This window comes from Amblyomma maculatum, chromosome 1, assembly GCF_055883805.1.
Source record: "Amblyomma maculatum isolate TAMU_Amacu chromosome 1, ASM5588380v1, whole genome shotgun sequence".
In the NCBI taxonomy this organism is placed as follows: Eukaryota; Metazoa; Arthropoda; class Arachnida; order Ixodida; family Ixodidae; genus Amblyomma; species Amblyomma maculatum.
Genome location: NC_139344.1, coordinates 355269229 through 355284810, shown reverse-complemented (window position 1 = coordinate 355284810; position 15582 = coordinate 355269229). Strand labels below are relative to the sequence as shown.

The following is a 15582-nucleotide window of genomic DNA, read 5'->3' as shown; positions in this document are numbered from 1 at the left end:
ACAGGAGCTGTTGGCGGGCTAGTTGGTGAATGTCTACTGTAGTCATGGTGAAATTTATTTTTAGTTAACCTTGTTTTAAGGTGTTTAGCCATACGTGCTGAGCCATGTCATTCATGAATTCTGATAGCGGAGGGGTGGAAAACGATTGAGCTATGAACGCTTGAGTAGCCGAGAGTATAAATTTGTTCCCTTTTTCCTTCAATAAAGAGTTGGTAGTTTGCGCTCGTCCCATGCTACGTGTCCCTCTTACTTTTGTGTCGTGTTTGTTGCGCAATTTCACCATGACTACAGTGTCAATTTTGGTTGGAAGGCGGCGGCGCAACAGGTGTCTTGAACACCATGCCTCGCATTTCCAGCATTCTGCGCGTGCTGTGGCCTGCAGTGTATCCCACTGCCGGTTGGGCAGCTGAAGAGCTGATGAAGCTCCTTGCGGAGTGCAGCGAGCTATGGAGCGATGCTGGGACCTGTTGTATGGGGCGGAAAGCACGATTACCGCGTCCGAAAGAATGCGGATCTCTTCGCGCTTCTCTCTTGCCGCTCACTTCCCTCACTCACGAAGGCTTCTCGCACCGCATTATTCACTGACTCCACTTCCTGCCTTCACGGAGGGAGATATATACCGCTGTATTATTTGAACTTTCCTGTCCGCACTTCTTTAATATAGAGGAGGCACGTGTTTAATCGTCAGACCCCTTTCGAGCATGGAATGTCAGCAGTGCGCAGGCGCAGCACTAGAAGCCGGTGGTAATATCCGAGCGGACTAGTGCTGATATGATGTTTCTCGAGTCGTATAGATGGTCTATACGACTTCCTAGACCCCGGCCTGACGAAGGCATGCCTGCTCGCCCAGGTTGAAGTAAACGCCAGCTATCTTTGAAGTCCAGTTCCTCTACTTCTCGAAGAACCTGGGCGCCCCCGTGGTCTCATCCTAAGCGTCTGGGGTCCCCTGAAGGAATCGTCGGTACTCTAGATGTATGTAGACCAATTTATTTATTATCAAATATGATTTTCGCAGGGGCAAGTGAATGCTACCGTCACAGGACCGGGTTAATTGGAGGAATATAGAAGAGGCCTTCTCCCTGCAGTGGGCGTGAGCGGTGAGCGTGAGTAGTTCTACAAGCAATCATGTTGAACTCCGCTAAAGCCCTATATGGCATGGCTTTGCTTGTCGGTTTATTTTAATCTGGTTTCCTTCCCATACGGCTCTGGTCAGGTACCGAGTGAGAAGTGTCAGACACTCCGCCTTTAATTTCCTACAAACCAGTTTCCAATTTACGCAGGCCCCACCGCGGTGGTGCATTGATTAAGATGGCTGACTATTGTGCCGGAGTGCCCGGGTTTGAACACGACCGCTGGCGGGTCGATTTCGATGGAGGCGAAACGGAAAGTCGGCCATGTGCTGTGCGATGTGTGTGTACGTTAAAGATCCCCAGGTGGTCGAAATTACTCCGCAGCCCTCCACTACGGCTCCTTTTTCTCTCTTTCCACTTTCACTCCCGCCTTCCTCGCTCCTCACAACGCGGTTCAGGTGTCCACATAACAAGTGTGATTATACTGCCCTTTCTTTTTCTGTGAACTTATTATTATTTTCATTATTACTATTATTGTTACCATTATTATTATTATTATTATTATTATTATTATTATTATTATTATTATTATTATTATTATTATTATTATTATTATTATTATTATTATTATTATTATTATTATTATTATTATTTAGGCGCAGTGTGCTGTGCGGAGTCAGTGCATGTTAAACATCAGGCAGTAAATCAGGAGCCTTGGATTACGGTGTTCGCATAGCCTGGGTCACTTTTGCACTTAGGACGTTAATAAACCGAGCAACTATATTAAATCTGCTAGGTTGGCTTGTTTTAGGGGTAAAGAAAAGTGCAGTATTCGTCTGCATCGGTGGACACCAGCACGAGGCGGACATACAAAGACGGATTTCCTAGCATTTCAAGGGGTAAAGAAAAGTGCAGTATTTGCCTGCATCGGTGGACACCAACACGAGGCGGACATACAACGGATTTCCTAGTCTTTCAAAATCCGGATAATGCTCGGTACCATAGTGTATATATTTCTTTTATTTTTACCTACCCTTTTATTTCTCCCTATCGCTCACCTCTTTGATTTCTTCTACCTTTTCCTCGCTATCCCTTTATTTCCGCCGCCCCAGTTCAGGTGCTTCAGATATCAGATAGAAGATACCGGGGCTGGCAAACATCTTTTCTTTCCATTTGCATATACAATAAATAACCAATATCAGCGCCACTACCAGATAATGCTTTAACACTCAAAAGAGATTTTCGCCTAACGGATATAGAAAAGCGTATAGAAGCGGCGTACTTGAGGTACATCCTTTCGACGAGCGGCTGCTGCGGTTTCGCCTGGTTAGGCTTGCCGCAGGCGAACTCGTAGAAGTCGTGGCACGGGTCGGCCAGCTTGTTGAGCGTGGTAAGAATCTCGACGGCGTGCGCCATGCAGTCCTCGGTCTGGCAGACGGCTACGCGCTTCAAAGGGTCCTTGATGAACAGCAGGTAGACGAAGACGAGTGCCGACGCCACCACAAGGGCGGATATGGACAGGAACCTGCCCGTTCGCCACAACCGGTCGATGGTGAGGGCCGATAGGTGCCGCGTGCTACCCTCCTGCCGCGAAACGAAAGCATATATATAGTGGCAGCTATACCTCTCCATGAAGTCATGTCCATCTTTTACGAACATTGAACAACTGACGCTAACAGCCGCCAATAGCAAACACCGTACGTTACTCGATGGTCTCACTTATATTCTTCAAAACACTAAGGTCATCGAATGATACTGCAAGAACGTGGCGATTATCATGGCCGACTTTATATCGGCGCTGCAAAATTTGATCTACACGGTATTGCTCTCACATCAACTATTTCGGGCGGCCATATAATGCCAATGTGATGTATACCAAACATTCCAAACCGACAAGGTTAGGGCAGCTGTACAGCCTATAGCAGCGCTTGAGCAGACTTACATGGACTTGCACTCACAGCACGTCGCTTATTTGGCTCGTTGGCCGGCCGAAGAGATAGTGGCGCTACTCTTTGCTGTCGGCTTCAGCCTTAATCTAACTTGCCCATCAGAGCATGTGGGCTCTAGCAAAAGGATAATAATCTGCTAGCCAATGTGCCGAGACACGAACGCTCACAATTGCTTTCCACCTCTAATAAGAACGCCTGATGCAAATCGCTTCTTTGCGCATCCATTGCAGCAATTAACTACGAAGATGATGAAACTTAATGGGCGCAAAAGTTATGAGTACACAGAATGACGGTACAGGACAAGCGCCGATGCCCTGTGCCCTCTGTCGCTGTGATTGTGACTGTAAAGTTGTAAACGTCAGTGTCCCTGACCTCCAGCTTCTGGACGTAAAGATCGTGCAATCGAATCCCGGCTGCGTTAGAGAACTATAGTATAAACCCCAGACTACGGGAAAGAACCCGAAGAGGTCGAAAATAATACAAAACCTTCCACTTCGATGCCGCTCTTTCTTAACCTTCCCTCACCCCTTCATAATTCTTTCCACGTAGTAGATAGGCCCAGTTGTATGTTCTGAGACCACTGGTTACCGTGCAGCAAAATGAGATTAGGGTAGAGAGGATGTCGATTTCAAGGTGGTTGTGTGTGGGGGAGATTACAAAGAAGCGGTAATCATTTTTGGTATCGATTTTGTTAAGTGTTTACATATCAAGAGCTGAATTCGGAAAAACGGAGGCTCATTAACTCCCTTCCCTCATTGTTACAGCTCCTTTCTCTCCCTCACATCATATTTGCACTTCCTTTTCTGTCATCTCTTACGAACTGCAGCACAGCACCCGATGTCATGTGGCATGCATGTTGTGCTCGACTGCCCTTTACGTCCAAGTAGCTCACTTCCGCACAAGTGCTTTCTTAGAAACTAGAAGCAGCATCAGCATCAGGCTTGCCTAGATGTTGAAATGCTAAAAAATTAGTTTAACTTTCGTTAACCCGGGAGGGAAGCGATAGCTTCATGTATACACGGCTACGTTCATTGCCAAGCTTGGATTAAACTCATTGTGCGTTTCTCCAAACGTAAAGCCCGTTCTTCATCGGTTTCTTCAGCACGCTGCCCTTTCAGGGCCTCAGTGCCTTCTTCGATTTCCGACGCGCTACTGTGGCAGAGTGTTCGTCCTCCTCCATCTCTCGCAGTGTATTAACCTAGACAGGAGCTTCATTTATACACGTATCGCCCCTCTACTTCCACGTCACACTGACGTCACCTCACGTGACCCTTGACAGTGGTCACGGGCCACTCGGTGGTCTACGTGACTATGCCTCAGTCACATGGCGGCCGCCAGGCTTACACAGAAGTTTGACCTCTAAATCTTGTGACCTTGACCTTTACAATGGTCACTGCCCACTTGGTCGCCTACGTGACTGTGCCCCGAAGTCACATGGTGGCCGCCAGGCTTAACGCAGAATTTTGACCTCTAAATATTGGGACCTTGAAATTTACAGTGGTCACGGCCCACTTGGTGGCCTACGTGACTATGGCCCAAAGTCAAATGGCGACCGCCAGGCTTAACACAGAACTTTGACCTCTAAATATCCCTCCAGACGGCAGGTAAAGTGACCTTGACCTTGAGTTTGACATTAGCTACGACCACTTGACTATGCCCAGTCACATGGCGACCACCAGGTCGCGTGAACTTGACCTTCACAGAGGTCACGGGCCACTTGGTGGCTTACATGACTATGCCCCAAAGTCTGATGGCGACCACCAGGCTTAACACAGAAGTTTGGCCTCTCAATCTCCCTCAAGGTAAAAAGCGTGCACACCCGACGGCAGGGCTGGGCAAGATACTTTAAAAAGTATCTTCGATACCGATACTCGATACCCTGAAAAATTGTATTTTTGATGCCGATACAAGATACAGAATCGAAACCGAGTTTCGATACAGATGCTCGGTACTGTATCGTCGATACTTCGATACATCACTGAAATCCCACCATAATAAAGGTGGCAATACGATTAACGACATCAGAATATTGTACTGTGCTTTCTGGAATCTTTAGAGCACTCATATAGCGTAGTTATTCTAAGAGGGCTTAAACGAATATATGCCAGTACGGAGTTATTGAAGCTCCGCTGTCTGGGTAGCTATCCTTGTCAGAACTTCACATTGAATTGAAGCCATGGTTGCAATGAAGCGATTCCTTCCGCAAACAACCTAGCGAAATATTTAGTTAAACCAATGCTGTTCATGCGAACCGACCTGTAAGCTCTTGGCTATGCATACAAATACATCTGAATCTTTCGTTTGTTTATTCGGTTGCTCTTCCCTTCATACTACACGTTACATAGCCGGCGAAACCTGTGTAAATTTGCAAATGGTGGGAAGAGCGGCTAGGGGTAAAGCAGTGTGCGTGACCACTACTGCGTGTTCGCCTAGCGTTTCCGCTTTGCTCATATCTTTCTGTGTGTCTGTTAACGGCTTAGCAGCTTCGTGGTACGCACTCAGTGCTCAAAAGTAAAGCATCTCGTGAGCACCTACTTACCATTGCCTCCTTCAGTTTTAAAGAAAGGAAATCTGGAAATGTGGTTAACGTTGAAGCAGGGGGGGGGGGGGGGGGGCTTTATAGGGAACTCAGGCGGTGCTACAAGCCGAACGGGGATGGGGGACGTGGTCAAGGTTTGGTTTGGTTTGTGGGGTTTAACGTCCAAAGCGACTCAGGCTATGAGAGATGCCGTAGTGGAGGACTCCGGAAATTTCAACCACCTGGGGTTCTTTAACGTGCACTGACATCGCACAGCACACGGGCGCCTTGCTCATCGCCTCCATCGAAAAGCGGCCGCCGAGGCCGGGATTCGATCCCGTGTTCTTGGGAACAGTAGTCGAGCGCCGTAACCACTGCACCACCCCGAAGGGTGGTTATTCCTGGCCCTACGGGGCTGGGACGGTAGGTCACCGCCGCTTGCGGCGGGGTCTAGCCATTGTTACATTTGGTGGTCGCGTGCTCAACCCACCGCTGACGCCAGTTGTTAGGTTTGGGTCGCGAGTGCCGGGGTTGCGTACCGCTGCGGCGCGCGGCCCCTTGGTAGCGTTGGCCTGGCGGCTCCGTGGACGGCGGACGGCATCAAAGGTGCCAGCAAAGACGAGGCGTCTTTTAACGAAACAACCTTTACTGCAACATCATGAAGAAACGGGCAGTGAAGCTGACCCGGAGAGATTACAGACACTCTCACACAGCTGGTGTCTAACGTCGTAACAACGGCGCGTCAAAGTAGTCTCTCCCCCAGCGGAGTCGGCCGCTGCTTTTTATAGTTTTTCCAGTTCACAGGGAAAGGGTAAACCCTCACAGGAAAGGGAGAGCCAAACATGTTGGTTCACGACGAATGACTCAATCGCAGGTGTTCCGACCTCATCTCCTCCACTTCCTGCAGACAGGAGAGGGCGACGCACTTTCCCTCGATCTCCAGGCTTGGCCAGCTTGTGCACACACACGCACGCACAGGAACACGCTGAGACTTGTCGGCGGGAGGAAGCGTTGCGCGGCCGATGAACGGCGTCGAAATGGCCGATCCGCTCGCGGTTCTGCCTGTTGCTATGCGGTGGCCGCGTCAGCTGTCCCACTTCTCGGTGGAGAAACGTAACAGACTGCCCCGCCGGGGAAGGGAGATCCCGAAGGGCAGGGGACTGCATCCGCTGTCCGGAGGGATCGGGATGTTGCTGCTAGCCAGGGTCGTCCGACTCTGTTTCTCTTGAGCCAGTCAGCCTGAAGAAGTCCTTGGCAAGTCCGGGTTTCCAAGGCACTCTGCAACTTGTCTTCAGGAGAGATTTCTGACAACCTACAGCATCACAACCACGCTAAAAACTCAACCGGTCAGCCAGCAAGCAAGGCACAAACTTCACTAAGTTTTGCCAGACTATTTCCCTCTTATGCCCCCATCTACATTAAAGGGCAGCTCAGCAGCACTTGGAACGCGTCCACAAATTTGAAAATCGCGCTTTCAAAAACGTCATTCTCAAACAAAAATAATACAATGCAATCTGTTTAAAATCCTAGGCCAGGAAGAAAAACACCAACTAGTGAATAAAGGCTTCTTCTCAAGTTATGGGCTTCGACTTAAGCCATCGGCATTACCGTTGAGATCACCCTTTTCACTAAAGCTTCGGCTGTCCGTTTCACGGAACAACCGTACCTTCCTGTTTCTGTGCAAAGAAACGCATGAGCATAAGTCACTAGCTTTGCTAAACAACCTATCCCTCTCCTTACGGGTTGCGCACCAGTCACGCATTTTCTCGGCACGGGCGCATTTGTGCCGTTGGGATAGTCGCTTTCTTTTTCGCGATAGCTTCAATTTGTCCCATTCTTTCTTGCGCCTGCCTTTCCGCTTTTTTCTGCGGCAGTACTGGAACACACGCTTTCTGCTTTCTTTTTGCAGTCTTTGGAGTTTGCTCTCCTTACGATTGTAGCATTCTTCCTCGCGCCTGCCTTTCCGCGTTTTTCGTCGGCAGCACTGGAATACTAGCCTTCTGCTTTCTTTCTGCAATCGTTTGAGTTTGCTCTCCTTACGATGGCAGCATTCTTTCTCGCGCCTGCCTTTCCGCGTTTTTCGGTGGCAGGACTTGAATACTCTAGTCCTACTTTCTTTCGGCGCGAGCTCTGGCAAGCTAGCGGTAACCGTTCTAGCGGTAACCGGAGCTAGTAGGGTACCGGTGTCGTCAAAGTGGTCAAAGTGCGGCGCCGCGTCTGCATCGCGGCCAGCAGCGCATGACTCACTTTCAGTCAAGTCCGAACGAAAACAACGGCTGACGTCAGTCGCGTCAGTACCCCTTCTAGGCATTTGCTCTGGCGGCTCGCCACTCAGTGCGTCGCCTCGCTCAGAGCTAACCAGCGCACGATCAAGCTCCTTCGACAGCTGGGGCGCTTCGGATTGCGTGAGGGTCATGTGTGCCACGTCCGCGTTCGCACTGGGGTTGCTTTCGCGAATACAACCTAGCGTAGTATCAGGGCACGAACGATTCTGACTCTGCTCTGGTCGCTCGCTGTCGCCTTCGCAAGTCTCGCTCTCTACAGCGGACGCACACTCCTCGTCGGTCTGCCCTGGCTGATCACAACTCGCGGGCTGCGCAGTTTCCCTGATCGGCACTTCGTTTTTCTGCGTGCCCTGCTCTACGATGAAGCTGATTTCGGAAACCGAAATTCTGTCATTTCCTAGCTGGTTTCCTTCTCCGCCACGCTCTACACAAGCTTCTGCACTGAGAGGCGGTTCAGCTATTACCAGTTCCCCACTCTCATGTGATGGAACTGTATCTCCTACAGCTACTTGGGTCGGCATGCAGTTCACCTCGCTTAACGGCGTCACTTCGGACTTCTCGCCGATTAAGCCTGTGCTAACCGTCTCAGCTAGTGGCTCGACCAAGGTAACACGATGCTCTTCTGTTACAGCCTCGGTCGGCTCGCTACTGCGGTCACATTGCTCGGCCGCTTCCCCAAGCTGTTTCTCACACTCCGGTGCAAGTTCCATTTGCTCCGAAACTTCCGCACTGTCTAGCCATTCGCTTACAGCGGCTTTCAACTGATAGGTCAAATCAAAGTATGCCTCGTTACAATGTTTCTCGCTCTCATATCTCTTCCGAAGATCCTGAGGCGTTATCTGATATCGTATCAGCAATGACTCTTTCAGTTCATCGTAATTTTTCAAGCGGTCGCCAACCAATCGCTTGATTTCTTCCGACGCTTCAGCAGAGAGAAGAGCTACCAACATCTGCGCCCAACTATCTCGCTCGAAACGTTTACTTCTGCAGACATTCTCGAAGTCTGCCAAATACTCGGCCACATCCTCGGCAATGAGGAACGGTGGCGGACCATCTCGCGGTATTGAACCGTTACACTGAATGGCATTGCAAGCTTTAATCCTTTCCACGCTCATTCTATGTGCTGATATCTCCAGCTGCATCAGTTTCCTTACGCGGGCGTCCTCTTTCTCGAAACGTTCCCTACGTTCGCGCATCTCTTTCTCGTGACGTTCTCCACGTTCACGCATCTCTTTCTCGTGACGTTCTCTACGTTCACGTTCCTCTTTCTCTTGACGTTCCTCTTTACGTTCGTCAATGATCTCAAGGCATTCCAAAAGCTCGTCATCTTCAGCTTCCAACGCAAGAATAGCCTTTAACACTTCTGGTTTTCTGAGTTTGTCTGACAAATCCAGACCCAACTCCTCCGCAAGCTCCAGCAATTTCGGTTTGCGCAACGACTTCAAATCCAAACCCATGGCTGTTCCGAGTGCTGCCTTCTCTACTGCCCACTATTGCCTTGCTGCAATTAACCCAGCAACAACGACAACACAATTACCAGCTCTGTTCTCTACTTAACAAAAGCCTGGCAAAACTCAGTAGAAGAAAGTCCCGCACTCACCAAACCTCGCAGCCAAGAATCCAACGCAGTCGTTCCGCTGCAGGCAACCAGTCATCACACAGGGCTCGTTGCACTGCTCCCGCCTTTCCGCTGAGCTGCTTTGATTCACGAGTCACGCCTCGGACATCTCCGCTCTTCCCACCAGATGTTGCACCTCAGTCAGGCCTGGCTCGTTTCACCGACCACGGTCACTGCTTGGTCGTCCTCGTCTCTCCGCTGTTCACCAGTTGTTGGACGACGGTATCGTCTGCCTCGTCCCTCCAACCACGGTTACGGCTTGGTCGTCCCACCGATGCCTACCAGTTGTTACATTTGGTGGTCGCGTGCTCATCCCACCGCTGCCACCAGTTGTTACATTTGGTGGTCGCGTGCTCAACCCACCGCTGACGCCAGTTGTTAGGTTTGGGTCGCGAGTGCCGGGGTTGCGTACCGCTGCGGCGCGCGGCCCCTTGGTAGCGTTGGCCTGGCGGCTCCGTGGACGGCGGACGGCATCAAAGGTGCCAGCAAAGACGAGGCGTCTTTTAACGAAACAACCTTTACTGCAACATCATGAAGAAACGGGCAGTGAAGCTGACCCGGAGAGATTACAGACACTCTCACACAGCTGGTGTCTAACGTCGTAACAACGGCGCGTCAAAGTAGTCTCTCCCCCAGCGGAGTCGGCCGCTGCTTTTTATAGTTTTTCCAGTTCACAGGGAAAGGGTAAACCCTCACAGGAAAGGGAGAGCCAAACATGTTGGTTCACGACGAATGACTCAATCGCAGGTGTTCCGACCTCATCTCCTCCACTTCCTGCAGACAGGAGAGGGCGACGCACTTTCCCTCGATCTCCAGGCTTGGCCAGCTTGTGCACACACACGCACGCACAGGAACACGCTGAGACTTGTCGGCGGGAGGAAGCGTTGCGCGGCCGATGAACGGCGTCGAAATGGCCGATCCGCTCGCGGTTCTGCCTGTTGCTATGCGGTGGCCGCGTCAGCTGTCCCACTTCTCGGTGGAGAAACGTAACACCATCCACCGAATTTTTGTCTGTTGTAGGCCGTCACTGCACCTGCCACCACTTAGGTGGTGGACGATGACTGTTGCGGCGCGCGTCTTTCTCTCCCGCTACTTTTTCTTTCTTCTCTACTTTCTCTCTTCTGTCCGCACGAGGCAGCGAGGCAACGGAATTTTTTTAACGTTTTCCAAACGTTACAAAGATTGAAAGTGGTGAGGGGGAGGGCAGAAGAGTTCAGGATCTCGCTACAGAATAGATATTCAGCTCTAACCGAGGATGGCGACATTACCCAAGAAGCAATGAACAATAATTTCAGAGATATCATTACTGAGTGCTCGGTAGAAGTAGGCGGTACGATAGTTAGAGAGGATACCGGTAAGCTGTCTAAGGAGACGAAAGATTCGATTAAGAAACGCCAGAGTATGAAAGCTTCCAATCCAACTGACCAGAACGAATTGGCCGAGATATCAAAGCTGATCAATAAGCGCAAGGTGGCCGATATAAGGAAGTACAAGATGGGGAAAATTGAGCATGCTGTAAAAAACGGGGGAAGCCTTAAAGCGGTAAAGAAGAAATTGGGCATAGGCAAAAACCAGATGTATGCGATAAGGGACAAGGCGGACAACGTCATCACGAATATGAACAAGATAGTCAAAGTAGGCGAGGAGTTCTATACTGATCTCTACAGTAGCCAAAGTAGTCAGGACCGTAATGAGATTGGCGGTAGGGAAAAACAGTCAGAAGTTCCACCAGTGACGAAGGACGAGGTCAAGAAAGCATTAGAAACTATGAAAAGGGGAAAATCAGCTGGAGAGGATCAGATAACTACAGATTTGCTGAAGGACGGGGGGGGGGGGGGGGGGGGATATCGTGCTAGAAAAACTGGCCACCCTGTATACGCAGTGCCTGGTGTCATCGACGGTACCGGAACCATGGAAGAATGCAAACATTATTCTCCTTCATAAGAAAGGGGACTCTAAGGACCTTAAAAATTACAGACCAATCAGCTTACTGTCTGTTACCTGTAAGGTATCTACTAAGGTAATCGCTAATAGAATCAGGACAACCTTAGACTGCAATCAAGCAAATGATCAAGCAGGTTTTCGGAAACGGTGCTGTACTATCGATCATATCCATACCATCAATCAGTTGATAGAAAAATACTCTGAATATAACCAGCCCTTATACATAGCATTCATTGATTACGAAAAAGCATTTGACTCAGTTGAAACCTCGGCGGTGATGCAGGCATTGCGAAATCAGGGGGTAGACGAGCCGTACGTGAAAGTGCTGGAAGATATATATAGGGGCTGCACAGCAACCATAGTTCTGCATAAAGAAAGTAACAAAATGCCCATAAAGAAAGGTGTTAGGCAAGGAGACACAATCTCCCCAGTACTATTCACGGCTTGCTTAGAGGAAGTATTCAGAGACTTGAAATGGGAGCAGTTAGGGATAAGGGTGGATGGAGAATACCTCAGTAATCTGTGATTTGCTGATGACATTGTCTTGCTAAGCAACTCGGGGGATGAACTGCAAATAATGATTGATGACCTAGACAGGAAAGGTAGAAAGGTAGGCTTGAAAAGCAATATGCAGAAGACTAAGGTAATGTTCAACAGCCTCGGGAAGGAACAGCAGTTTACATTAGGTAGCGAAGTACTGAAGTAGTAGGCGAATATGTCTACTTAGGACAGGTAGTAACCGCAGATCCGGACCATGAAAAGGAAATACCAAGAAGAATAAGATTGGGATGGAGCGCATTTGGCAAGCACACGCAGATTATGACTAGCAGCTTGCCGGTATCGCTGAAGAGAAAAGTATGCAACAGTTGCATCTTACATGTACTCATCTATGGGGCTAAAACGCGGAGGCTAACCAAGAGAATTCTACTTAAGTTGAGGACAACCCAGAGGGCTATGGAACGAAAAATGGTAGGGGTAACATTAAGAGATAGGAAGCGTGCAGAGTGGGTCAGAGAAGTAACTCAAGTTACCCACATTCTAGCGGAAATTAAGAAATGGACATGGGCAGGACATGCAGTGCGAAGAGAGAATAACCGATGGTCGCTTAGGGTAACAAACTGGATTCCAAGGGAAGGAAAGCGTAGCAGGGGGCGACAGAAAGTTAGGTGGGCGGATGAGGTTAAGAAGTTCGCGGGGGTCAAGTGGATGCAGCTAGCACAGAACCGGGTTAAGTGGAGAAATATGGGAGAGACCCTCGCCCTGCAGTGGGTATATTCAGGCTAATGATGATGATGATGATGATGATGACAGAAAACAAGTTTGAGTTTTTCGGCAGCACGTTTGTGGTTTTGTTGGTGGGAAAAGCTATCTGCATGATATCTACCGCTTAACATGTAAGGCCAGTGCACAAGGCTACTTCAGGTGGCCACTCCGTACACTTTCAGCTTCAGCCCCGCCCTACACACCCGTTTGTTCACCTCAGTCGATTCGATGTACAAATACCACACACCCCTCGTCTTACGCTTACAAACAGTCCCTCCTAACCGCGATATTAGACGTAATTAAGATGACAACTATTGTATCGCGAATCACTATTAAAACCACACTATCTCGTTAAGTCTACCCTATTCGCCTCTTTGTCTGTGATAAGCTGGCTTATTCAAGCTCGATTCGATAGCCACCAACCCACTTCTTGCGTCCTGAATAACGGAACGAAGTCTAGGCCATGCCGCCTTGCTGCGGACAGCAACCATCGCTTGGTACATGCTGAGGCAAGTCCGTGACTGGTGCAAAATAAAATTGATTTAAAGTCACCCGCATCACAATCCCAACTATAGATAGTCCCTCCTAACCGCGATCGTAGACGTAATTAAGATGACAACTATTGTGTCGCGAATCACTATTAGAACCACACTATCACTCACACTTTTCAGCTGCGACGACCGAGATCCTTGTCGCTTGCCCTTGCGCGGGCGGGAGCACCCGGCCTTCAGCTGCGACGTAAGTGTCAAGGCGAAAATGTGAATATAAAGGTTATCTATACACTGCCGAATGCGATCACGAAGCTAGAGGGAGAAGCAAAAATTCAAGGACCCTCATCTCCATCTTTAAAGATACGAGGCGACAGTCTCCTGTCCACTGTCCTCGCGGATACCCGCTCGCCTACATGCACGTATTGTCACTCGCTTAATAACTAATTCATTAATACGTGATTTATTATATCACACATATTATTTAGCATAGTCGTAATCAACCATACTGTGTGAAAGACGACGCTACAGTATTATAAATCCCTGCTTAATCAAGCGATAAGGCACGTTTGTATCGATATGCAAGGGTCCTGGAAGGCTCGACTCTCCTCACCCTCAAAGAGGAGCAGGAGTTGGCAGCTCCTGCAAGCGTACCCATGTCACATGATCTCGTGACGTCATACAACCCTACCACCAATTAATGCCCGGCCGTATCAGTCGGTCGCTAGCTACCATCTGCCTGAGTAACGCACGTGATACTTCGCTCACAACGACGACGCCAGATTTCATGAAGAAAGAGGCCTCGATGAAGTGTCAGCGATAACTGCAAGGGACTTTCACAGTCCTGAGCCTTCCAGCTTCATGAACGAAATTCGAATCGATTTTTTAACAAAGGTTTGCCGATTTACATTTGCACATATCGAGCATTTACGACTTAGAGCTCTCTATACTTGCCAACAAGATATTTAACTGCGGAAGCGTGCCCTATGGTATGCGAAATGTTCGAAATATAGCTCAGCACGGGATGGAAGCCCGCGCCTTGAAGACGGCGAATGCACAGGGATTGCAGACTAATACAAAAAATGAGCTAAGTGTAAAGTTCGCTTACAGGAGTCGGACAGTACAGCTTGCCAAAAAGGTGCATAAAATCGCGTTTGCCAGCCCCAGGTCTGATCAGTTATATTAAAGGGACAGAACACTGGCCAATATATTTTATGATACTATGGTGGAGATGAAAAGACCTGGACCCGTCACGTGACGTCGAGTCATCTGATTGGTGGAAGCGCCAATTTCTCCAGTGCAGATTACGCAGTGTTCTCTGAATTTTTATTTTTTTTATTGCAGTGTTCTCGGAAAGTGTTTGCAGTGACTCGCCAACTTTTGCAGTGACGTCACGCCCTATGACGCCACTGGACGTCGAGGCAACAATTTCCACACCTCGTCCACTGAGATACGTGACTGGAAGCTGAGAACCGAAACCGGAAGTTGGCTGGCGTCCATCTATGCTTCCAATTACACACTTAATTGACTAATTATTCACCTAATTACCACACACAGACCATTTCGTCACTTCCACACCTTTCCTTGACGCTCTATCCGACGGTACCATTCTTTTTCCAATATACCAACTATAGTTCCTTCCTCTTTTACAGCTCCGACAAGGTCACGCTCATGCGAAACCCGCCTACATAGCCATATAATGTTTACGCATTATTAAATGCCTAACACTCGCTCCACTGATGTTCAGAGCGGGAAGGGCGGCTTTCAAATAAAAACGCCGGAAGCCGTGCGATAGGAAAGCCACAGCATCCGACCCACTCACGCTGCTGTCGCCGCGTTTGGACTGCTTTCCCGATGCGTCCTCGGAGCGGGCAGTTTGATCAGTCACTGGAGGCACCAGTGGCGTCGACTCCTGTCCAACAGAACCGTGTTTTCTTTCTTTCTGCTCTACATTCTGGTTGGGCGAATCCATGGTGCGATTCACGATGAGCGCCTGGAGTAGCGAGCTTCCAGAAGGACAAGCGGCGTTCTTCTGCGCCTTCCGAGTGCCACGCGCCTGTGCACGGACTGCTGCTTGGTTCTTTCTCTTCGCCTCATCGATGCAGAAAACATTAAAAGGGCGCCGTGACGTTCGCCAGACCACTAATTCCAGCTTGCCTCTAGATTCTTTACACCTTCCCGACGCCCCAAAGTCCAATCATAACTGCGAAATCGTAGCGCCTAATATTTTAATCCACTTCAATAATCAGCGTTTTGGCACCGATGCGAGCGGCACACGACGGCGAAGTTCGTTAACGGATATGACGATTCTTTCCCGCTTTGGCGTTGCTTCGCTAATTGGTTAAGCACGCATTTTAGATTTTACATTCGAATGTTCTTCAAGTTACAATGCAGAAAACAAATAAAAGGTGTTTCAATTTGCGTGCGTTCTTGAAGTGCTTGTAAAG

General features: G+C 49.1%; 1 protein-coding gene across 1 annotated transcript in view; it reads right to left on the bottom strand.

The window, feature by feature from the left end:
- The window catches only part of LOC146207862 (neprilysin-11-like), a 29491-nt gene extending 14384 nt beyond the window's left edge, over positions 1-15107 (bottom strand). The window contains exons 1-3 of the mRNA XM_084577705.1: positions 14958-15107; positions 13310-13378; positions 2353-2654 (exon numbers count right to left, since the gene is read on the bottom strand). Of these exons, the coding sequence (XP_084433831.1) occupies positions 2353-2654; positions 13310-13378; positions 14958-15107 (521 nt within the window). The remainder of the gene's footprint in view (positions 1-2352; positions 2655-13309; positions 13379-14957) is intronic.
- Between the last annotated feature and the right edge of the window lie 475 nt (positions 15108-15582).